Source organism: Anoplopoma fimbria, chromosome 3 (genome assembly GCF_027596085.1).
Source record: "Anoplopoma fimbria isolate UVic2021 breed Golden Eagle Sablefish chromosome 3, Afim_UVic_2022, whole genome shotgun sequence".
Lineage (NCBI taxonomy): Eukaryota > Metazoa > Chordata > Actinopteri > Perciformes > Anoplopomatidae > Anoplopoma > Anoplopoma fimbria.
Genome location: NC_072451.1, coordinates 14,263,520 through 14,274,084, shown reverse-complemented (window position 1 = coordinate 14,274,084; position 10,565 = coordinate 14,263,520). Strand labels below are relative to the sequence as shown.

General features: G+C 41.2%; 1 protein-coding gene across 1 annotated transcript; it reads right to left on the bottom strand.

Moving 5' to 3' along the window:
* Window positions 1-259: 259 nt before the first annotated feature.
* Window positions 260-2,998, bottom strand: klf17 (Kruppel-like factor 17). Its single transcript, XM_054626863.1, has 3 exons — window positions 2,622-2,998; window positions 1,377-2,496; window positions 260-1,257 (listed from the first exon to the last, which is right to left on the bottom strand). Exons 1-3 carry the CDS (start codon window positions 2,694-2,696, stop codon window positions 1,082-1,084), a joined length of 1,371 nt encoding a protein of 456 aa, XP_054482838.1. The 5' UTR covers window positions 2,697-2,998; the 3' UTR covers window positions 260-1,081.
* Between the last annotated feature and the right edge of the window lie 7,567 nt (window positions 2,999-10,565).

Genomic DNA, 10,565 nt, shown 5'->3' with positions numbered 1-10,565 from the left:
TTGCAGAAATTTGGGGACGCAAAAGCTTTGTTAGATGTCAGCGCCTCTGTCTGTGTTACAAAAGAAGACAATTTAAAAAAAAAACTCTGAAGCCTTTGTTTTAAACTGAAGTATGCTTTGTTGGTCTTTTTATTCATTTAACCACGCAGTGCTGAGAATGATATCAAAATAATAAGAAAATGTCATTAGTACCAGCATACCTGCAGAAAGTGAAAGCAGAAACTACAGTTGAGTGAATTGTGAGAGAAGAAGAGGTGATGGCAGTCATATTTGTAAAAGTACTTTTATTTTCGGAGCCCTTAAACACATGAAAGACAATTGCATCGGTGAGAAAAAAAAATAAAGATACATCTGAGTGGCAATTCTGCTTCAAGTACAGCGGATCACCCATTGGCTGAAGTGGATTTCTTCATTCTTAAACAAAACATATCTTACATAACAAAATAGGTTGTTACCCAGAAAACACTGAGCTGAACATTTGATTTGAGTGAAGCTGGAGTGGGGTTACACTTGATGTGTGTTTGATCCTTAAATGGGCCTGAAAATGAGCTGTAGTACCTGAATTTGTGAATAAAAAACCCTGACCTGATTGGTATCAAAGATATAAGATGTAAACATTCAAGAATACAATCTACATATGTACAAAGTTCTGGGTCCTGCCCACAGTGAGTCGTCCCCCCCCCCCATTTGCGAAGCAAATACAAAGTCTTGTTAAGGCACTCACTCACAATCAATAACTTATTTCAGAGACAGGGCGAGGAAATGTCTTAAATACAAACTAGTATAATTTAGTAAGTTTAAATATCCACACGTATGTACAAAAAAAAGACACTAGCGTTCATTCTTTTTTCCTGATGCAGAGGCACTTGGCTTTTGAGAAACATCCGAGGCAGATATGTTTGGCACCTCAGGGTGCTTTACACTCTCTGCCAAGGCACCACACATATACTAAAAGGTCCCCACGGGGAGGTTTTGTTCCATGGACCAGGTGCACAAGAATGTCTGATAGTGGTGCTTCATTCTGGGATGCTCCAGGCATGACCCTGTGATGGATCTGGATGCTTTTAAGTTTTAGTGTGGCCTACATGTGCCTCTTCATGTGGAGAGCCAGGTGATCCGAGCGGGAAAACGCACGCTCGCACATGTGACACTGGAAAGGCCTGTGTCCGGTGTGCTTTCTGAAGTGACGGGTCAGCTCGTCCGACCTGGCGAACTTCCAGCCGCAGCCTTCCCAGTTGCAGTGGTAAGGCTTCTCTCCTGAGGGACAGGGGCAAAGGACTTTGTTTAGATTACAGTGCAAGAACAACAAGAATAGAATCAAAACAGTGTAAAAAGACTGACATTTAAATAGACTTTGTGTTCAGAATTGTGCTCACCTGTGTGTGTTCTCATGTGGGCTTTGAGGTGGGAGCTCTTGGTGTAGGTTTTCCCACAGCCGGGGAACTCGCAGCTGTGCGTTGCGGCTCTTTTTCTGGCCCACGACCTGCGGCCTCGCTTCTGTTTGATGCTCAGCGCCTCATCCTGGGCGTAAAACTCCAGGAGAGACGGCGACGAGGGAGGGGTGAGCATCATGCCCTGCATGGAAGCTGGATGGTGCTGCTGGTGGACGCGGACGGGCTCTCGGTGCATGCCATACTGTCCTTGGAACTGCGCCAAGCTCTGGGGCGCATACTGCTGCTGGTGGTAGGGCGCGTTCATGTACTGGTTTTGGAGATGGTGTTGATTGGAATGAGCGTTCATTTGCGCCAAATGGCAATCTGCGCGTCCCTGTGGCGCGGGGTGCTGCATGGGGTGCGCGCCGAATCCCGGCAGCGCGCCTGGGACTGCAGCCTGGTGGTGCGTAAAAGCTGCTTGGTGCACGGAGCGCATCGGGTGCCTCTCGTACATCTGTCCAATAAAGTCCCCTCCACCGGCAGCCATCATACAGGACTGACCGACGGGCTCGCTCTTAATTTTGTATCCGAGCGGTGGAGGAGATGCGGCCACTTGGTGATGAGCGGGAGTGGCCTGAACGGTGACCGGATTAAACGCCCGCAGTTCGGTGTACTCCCGCCCGTCTCTCGCCTTCCCCGCGCACTCCGGCGAGCTCTCCCCCGGGTAGTTCATCTCCGGCGTGAGCAGCTCCGCCATGAGACTGCGGACCGGACTCCTCGAGTCCGTGAAGCTCACCGTGCCATGGTAGCTCTGCGCGGCCAGGCCAGAGGCAGCGTGACCGTGGTCGGCGCAGTCCGTTGCGGAACCTCCGCCGCAGCTCTCCGGCGACTCCGGCAGGGAGTACGCGCACTGCTGCTGTGGAGAGACGCTCCCGCTGTTGCTCGCGATGTCGGAGTCCATTGTGTTGGACAGAATGAACTCGATGTCCAGGAACTTGCCCAGCTCGTCCTCTTCTTTAGGGAGCGCAGCGGGAGACTGCACGATGCTGAACTCCACTTGGATGAGCGGGCTGCCTGCGCCACCTGTTGCGCCGCCGAGTGCGCCCTCGTCCAGCCTGAACATCTGTTCACGAGGAGCAAAAGGGGATGTTAAAAACCAAGCTTCTAGCGTCTAGAGGTCGATAACAATCAGAAGAAAATCCGCAAAACAACATGAAACAAAAGTTAAGATGAAATCCCTCTACTTACATTTTCGAACTGTTTTGCTTCCATGGCTTGAACTCTTGGAAACGACGCAGGCATCAATGCTTCTGCCAGAGCCATGCTGACCGGGTTAGATGACACAGAAATGAAGTTTACAACTAGAAACGCCAACAGAAACTTTGCTCTAAGTCCATGTAACGTCTGTTTGGTGACGATGACAGCTGCGGAGCGTTTTCTGAACGTGAGTATCAACAGAGCTGACTCTTATAGCTCCCTTCCAATACGTGGAGGCGTGGCTCTCTACGCACACACGCATACCTCCCACCACGGCAACCAAAAGGACAAACAAACATAAAGTGGCGTTCAGGTGCGTCACGCAGGTAAGTCACTGAAGTGCATAACGTGTGACCAAAACAATCGCCCATACTTTTTTTTTTTTTTTTTTTTTATATATGAATGAATATGGACAATGCCAGATGGGGTGATTCTAAAAATCCACGTGTGTTGTCATCACTGAGTACGACTTAAAAGGTGTGTAAGTAAGTGAACTCTGTTGCAGGATTTCATCTTGTCCCCCGAGGCGGGTACAGAGGGCGACACTAAACCTGGCGACGGTCCGGGAGTGCCATAAAGTTACTCTCTTCCATAGGAAGGTCAAAGCGCATTTCCACCATATACAATTGAAACATTTTGGTCGGCTATTGGATAGAATTCGCCAAGCTTAGATTAATTAAAAAACGGGTGGGGGTCGGCATTATAACTTAAAAAAAGTAAATAAAAACACAAACAAAATTGTCTATCAATACATCAGCTAACAAGCTTTCTATTTAAGTACACTGGTATTTGTGAGAGATAAAATCCTTTGTTATTGGTTGTAAGACAATAACTGATGTGAGTCAGCATTTCGGCAGGTCATTGAAGTGGCCTGATCCCGTTGCGTTTAAGTCTCTGTGGTTTAATTAAAAAGTATAATTAAAAAAAAACTATCAACATTTTTTTGAAGAGGAAAAATGTGACATCATTTACAACCCTTCCCGATTTCGAGAAATGTTTATTCCCCGTGGATAACACGTCCCCCGCAGTTTCGTCCCGATCCTCTTCAAACACGCATGCGCAGCCGCTCGCACCTCATTAATTTGTCCCCGGTTGATCCCTGCACGTTTATCTCAAACGCCGAACGTGTGAAGCGGCGGCTCATCGAAACAACCTGCTAATCTGGTTGTCAACAAAGGAAATCATGTTTCTTAATGATTCTTCTTGGCCTCCAGCTGGCCGCGTGAGTCCCATGCAGTGCGATATTCAAATGTTTCAGGTGGATGGGTGTCCGTGGTGAAGAACAGCCCACGGGACAGAAATAGACTTGGAAATAAAACTGGTTTCACTTTTTGTTTCTTTTTCTCGAATATCCTCCTCAGATAATTAATACTTTTTGTATGCGTAATGTCCCGCCATGAAGGTCTTAAAAGAGCATTAAAGCATTCTTCTCACCAACACTTAAATATCACATAGAAATATAAATAATATAAATGAAATATAGTGGGGGAATACTAAATTGTATTTATTTCAGTCATAAAAGGGGTCATATTAAAATGTATTCAATAAATAATATACTGGAATCAGTTTTTAAAATACCTACGGTGTGTACATTTATAAATTGCAGAAGCTAAAAAGCTCCAAAATACAGGGGAAAAAAAGACAACTATGTGTTACACCACCACTCCATCTTCATTAGAACAGATAGAGGGTATAGTTGTTGCTATCAACTGCATAAAAGAAAAATCGTTTTTTATCAACTTATTTTATTTGGGCATGGAATATATAACATGCAGTCAAACCCCTCTGTGGTCTACTTAAGATAACAAACTGTACATTTCTGGGTCCTTAAAAATCTTTTTGTAAAACAAAGGGAATATATATTTGTTCACACATAGGCCATGTACAATATATACGTTTTATAAATTCAGCAGAAAAAGAAAAAAGTTGGTTTGTTTGGTTATTATCATTCTCCTTTTAAGAAAACTATGACAAAGTGAAGTTAATGTCAACAAAACAAAGTTGTTAAAGAAAAAAATATATAATACTATTAATATTATATAAGAATTTTTTTTCCCTCATATATTTCATTAGAATGGGCAACTAGTTTGAGTTTTAAATCCTTCAAGGAGCAAAAAAGCCAAATAAACTTATTGCAAACGAGTTTATCTCTCTCTCTGTCATTGGTGCTATGAATGAGCAGTGTGCCGCAACTCTCTGCCTTTTATACTCTGGTATTTTTAACCGTGCTGTGCTTACGCAGAACCATTTCCGGTTCTGTCCAGGAGCCAAGTGGAAATGGACTCTGTTTCCTGAGGAAAAACAAGACACTTGCTTCCTCTACTTGCACTCTGAAGCCACCTTTAGATGCTTGACCGAGGAAACAGACATGCATGGAGCAGGAAAAGGATCCTTTTTTTTTTTTTTTTTTTTTTTTTAAAGGAAATTTTGTGATGGCCTTTTCGGTAACGTTTTTATCTCAAGGCATATACAATTCAATTCAATTCAGTTTATTTTGTATAGCTCAGAATCACAAATTACAAATTTGCCTCAGAGGGCTTTACAATCTGTACACATGCGACATCCTCTGTCCTGGAACCAGGTCTGGTTTGTGGTGAAATAGTTGTTCTGCCAAACCTCTTTTTATTTGTTTGATTTTCTGTCTTAGTATCCTTGACATAAAAAATGAAACCCACTGAGAAATGCTCTGATCTCCTTCCACCAAGAAAACTATCTGTTATCTTGTTCCATCAAAGTCCTTATCAAACCCTGGTCATGTAAAAAGCAACTAGTCAAGAATAGAGTCAGATCCAGATAAAGAATTGCCCTGGGCTCAGGTTTCTTCTTTTGTGACTCGCTTTTCTGAAAGGGAGGAAGTCTTTCAGCTCAAGTGTTTTCTAAACACAATTACTTACAGTGAAGCAGACGGACAGAGAGAGCCAAGGCATTTCATCCTGGATACACTGAAATGTTTTTCCAGTAGAGATAAGAAAAAAGTGTTTTATCTGGCTCAGTTTGTGTTTATACTTCTAAAAATCTCAAATTCTATTCTAGTTTTTAGACGCTGGTAACTTAAACACTTTGCAAGATATTTCTTTTTCCGTTTTCTGCTTCATTCAGAAAATGTTCTTTTTCAAAAAAATATTTTTCTTTGAGAAAGAGATGATTTGCATAAGCACCCGTTAGTCCATGTGTTTGTGGTCTACTCCAACTCCTTCTCTCTATCTTTGTTGTTCCTCTGTCTTTTTTTTGTTGATACAACACAATTAATAGCCTACTCCATGGTGGTTAACTTAATGCAGAGATCCCCAACCAGGGGAAGGCTACTTCAGCAGCTGCCAGGGGCTACTAGGAAACATCGACTATCTCAACTAATTTAAAACGAAAAATGGATGGAAACGAACATCAGAGAACGACTGTGTTGCTGTTGAATATATGGAAAGTACTTAGCAAGCAAGCAGACTCTAAACAGTTAGCTAAAAGTACTTACATGATTGGAGTTGATGTCTAAAAGTAGGCAAAATCAGTTAAAATAGTTAGCTAAAAGCAAATGGGGAAATAGCTAAACTCAATAGAAAAAAAGGGGTTACACTGCTGCAGAGGTTAGTTTAAAGTATGAAACAGTTGAAATAGTTAGCTAAAAGTAGTAATGGATAAATGGTGAAAAAGCTAAACTCAAATGATAAACAGTTGAAATGTCTTGCTAAAACTAATAGACAAATGTCTGAAAATAGTCAGGTAACAACAGGCTAATACGCAGAGGAAATAGTTAGCCAAAACTAGCCTAATAGTTACATGTTTGAAAATACTAAGCTAACAGCAATGGATAAACCTGGTTAAGCCTAAATGATTGAAATGTACCAAATGGTACAAATGCAAACTTGTGGGGACTTTCATGCAAATGAGTGCTGGCATGCTCACGCAAATGTTCTGTACAACCACTGTCACTCTCTCATGTAGACACATACACAATGTTTTTGTGTTCCTGTCCAAACGGTAGCTGTTCTCAGAGCAGCCAGAAGCAATCTACTCTGCAGAATGTGGGGACACATATACAAACAGAGAAACACACACACATACCAACAGCAATTATCCTCCATCACCCGCAAAGTGAGGGGAAACCCAGCTGTTATCTTGGATAAATATGCCGCCTTGCATGGCATGAAAAACCAACAAAGTGATTAAAGGGAAAAATCAGAAAGTAAAACTACAGCGCGGAGACGGTGGAGTTACGTTCTAGAAAGACATCAAAAGGAGGTGGGGAGGAGAGGAAATAGGACTAAACGCCAACCCATGAGAAGAATCATGGGAAAAAAGAATAGCAATAACAACGGCCTGAAGCCCTGTAATCATATCTTCCTGAGGCCAGACTTTGACACCTGGAACAAATGATTGAATCGGAGTCCTTAAATATTTGAAATTTTGAGACAGAAATGCAAATTCAATCAGGTGGCCAATTTAACATAATCCCATATGCTAATTACGGTTCACTTGTTATGTCAAACAAAAGATCATTGCCCTGCTGCCGTGGTTTGCTATACCAATGGTGCTAAATGGCTTAACGTCCTCCAGTAGGTAAAGCTCACGTGGCTAAAAGGGTTAGTGGCGTCCAGCGCTAATGAAGCCATTAGCAACTAGCTGTTAGCCTAATGAGATCAGGGGGCCACAAATACTAACGCAGCATGTTGGCTGATTTGCGTATCTTGTGTGTGTGATCAGGATCAGATGTAATTAGGAGCTGGAATGATAATGAAGAGCCGCTGAGCAAAGACAGACGGTTTGTGTATTATCAAAAGTCATTATATCATTTTCTTCCTCAATCTCGTATCCTCTACATATCATTTGGCCCTGGTTGGTCTGACAGTCTGCAATCACTACTTTTAGTCTCTAGTCATTCACAAGTGTTTTATTACAGAATGTGCTCCCTCCTGGTTAAGTTACATGCATTGTCCTTGGATGTTCTCAAAAACAATGACAGACTCCTATTGCTCTAAAGTTAAACATAATTTCAAGATAATTGTTAGAAGTTTAAAGGCTTCATGCTTGGTATCAGGAAACAGCCTGGGCAGCAAAGGGTCTCTGTCAACTTGCTACACATGCCACTTGATCAAAAACCTCTTTTTAAGTTAAAAAAGATAAATTAATTAACATTACTGTGCTGCAAGTTGAACCAATTGACGTTACACACACACACACACACACACACACATATATATATATATATATATACACACCTCTTTCTTAAGTGTACTGGTATTGTAATTGGAAATCAATTTGTGCAAATAAAATGTAGCTTATATATCTATCTATATCAATATCAATATATATATAAATAAAAGCTACATTTTATTTGCACTAATGGATTTCCAAAATTTGGCAAAAGGACCCATGTTCCCCTATCTACTAAAAACATTATGTCATCACCCTGAACATACAGGGTCATAAAGAAGTATCAAAACGTCTCCAGTCAGTATATACCCAGATCTAGAAAAAAAAGTACTATTTGTATCACCTCAAGAGCCTTTGATTTATTGTGATGTGTGATTGCCCGTTACTACAGCAGCTAACACCCATACAAACGGGGATGAAATACTAAGACGGAAAAAAGAAGATGCCGGTAGCTAGCTGCTAACAGTGCTGACAGATATTACTATTTTAACCTGGGGTTCCTCCACCATGGGTTGGGGGAGGACGGCCTCAGCGGTAACCTCCCTGTGTGAGTGCTGTGTTGATCAGCGGCGATTAGACACACACAACTCCCGTTCACAGGATGGGTATCAAATGAAGTACTCTTATAGTATCAGTACCACTTTAAGTGTACTGGTATTGTAATTTTTAAACGATACCCAATCCTATTTTACACACGTTTTATGGGCTGTATAAATCAGAAAACATTTGATTCAACAAGCCATTTAGATTTGGTTCCCCTTCTTATGTCACATGCAGGCTATCGCACCCCCATCTGAGGATCTCCACCCACGGCTTGAGAACTGCCTTTGCAAAGGTCCTATTTAGGGAGGGGGGCTTAAAGAGACAGGCGCTAAAACAGAGCGCTTCAGACAGAGGCTGAAAACAGGTATATAATTAGAAAGACAGTATGTTTTTTTTAATTTATATTAAAGCATAGAAACCTGTTCTAAGTATGAACCTGAAAATGAGCATACATATTGCTGTATTGTGCACTTACAACCTATTCAGAAAGTATACTGCGAAATGCAGTAATATTGTTGGCTGTGCTCTTACACTGTATGATTATGTTTTTGCATGTTTCTCCCTCAGATAGAGGGTAGCAAAAAAAAAAAAAAAAAGGCTAGGGTTCCTTTTTTAAAAACCTATAAACCTGTTGAGGTGACAGTGTTCACACGCCTTGGATATTTAATGAGTTGTACATGTTGTTTGAGGATATGGCAATAAAATACAAGGTTGCAACCCTGAAAAAGTATTATGACCATATATATTTTATCACTTAAATACACTTATTTCATTGCTATACATACTATACCCATAACTGGCTTTTGGCACAGGACAATGTGCTTGATGTAAAAGTGAGTGTGATCAGTTTAAACTTGAAAGGCCAGCAGCTGCTATTCCACCTGATCTAGCACTTAATTCAAGAATACTGGCAAAAACCGGTCTCACTTCTTTCTGTCTCGGTTTCAGCTCTTTTATTTCTCCACATTAGCCTGCAGCAAGAGCTGAGCATCTACCCAGTCCCTGCTACCAGTCACTGATTACCTCAAGGGCCCGTTAACCTGTTCCACCTGTTGGGACTTCTTTTGTGTGTATGTGCGTGACTGTGTTACCATGGCATTGTACTCATGTTTATCCCAAACCATCGACCTGTATGATAAATGTAAAGAAATGTAGGATTTGGGAAAAATATCAGGCAAGGAAACATGTGTACTAGATCGTGGATGTTGTTACACATATTGAGTATCTAAATGCAGTGGCAACAAAAAGTGAAAGGCTTAGAATTTAAGAAACATGACCAGGACACAACGTTAAGTCATTTCTTCTTCGCATTCTTTTCTGTTTGGAAACAACAAAACAGAGCACGGTAGACGGCATCTGGTAGCTGAGAGTGTTCAGATGACAGGACGTTACAGAAAGCACAAAGGCGGCAAGTGAAACCACTGAAATGTATTCCTATTTGAGCCTATTTTGTAACCAGGAATATCTGGAACATCGACTTTTCACAAATTGAAATGCTTTCTCTTTGAATCAAACGTGGCTTGGTTTACTTTGCAGTTATCCATTTTCTGGCCCTGCAACATGGTGACGTAACGTTTCTTACAAACAAAAAGTTTATTTCTTTTCAGAGAGGTCTATATAGGGTTGCCCCCTCATTAGTCCAAAACTCGACTAATCTGTACTTTTGTCTTCGTCGACTAAGATTTTTTAAGTCTATTAGTTGTTCTTTATTCTTGTTTCAGGTTGAATTATTTATTTCCAAGAAACTAATGAGCACTTCTCTGGTAAACACTAGATTTTAAGTGGTGCTTTTGCAGGATTCTTTGTGGAGCAACTAATAGATTAGTTGTCAAAATCGTATCGTAAGTATTCCACGACTAAACATTTGTATTAGTTAAGGACAGCCTTGAAATAAGTACTACCACTTTTGTCTCTGCAAGGTAAAAACTTTGGTGAACTGCCCCTTTAAAGTAAGTTGAGTAAACTGATGTGACTAACTCATATTCTCTTACTCAGCAGGTAAGGTTGCCAATTTGGTTTTAATCCAATTTTTCTGAGGATTTTAAGTAGTTCTGGTTCATGTTGGCTTAAAATTTTAGATTGACAGTGGCCTTTGTGACGAGATTATTGTGTGATCATTATCAAAGTCAAGGATAAACTTTCCGTTTTTTTATTCTATTTGTTTCTATAAAGGTCAGGAAACATAAGAGGCTCAGTCAAAAACTCTGGCTCTATAAGTCGTCCAACTTTGTGCCATAAATAGCC

Excerpts from the sequence above, each read along its gene's own strand:
- klf17 (XM_054626863.1), bottom strand. The coding sequence starts at position 2,696 with ATGGCTCTGGCAGAAGCATTGATGCCTGCGTCGTTTCCAAGAGTTCAA. Across the intron at positions 2,497-2,621 it reads AAGCAAAACAGTTCGAAAAT|ATGTTCAGGCTGGACGAGGG; the intron begins GTAAGTAGAGGG and ends CCTCGTGAACAG. Across the intron at positions 1,258-1,376 it reads CCACATGAGAACACACACAG|GAGAGAAGCCTTACCACTGC; the intron begins GTGAGCACAATT and ends CCTGTCCCTCAG.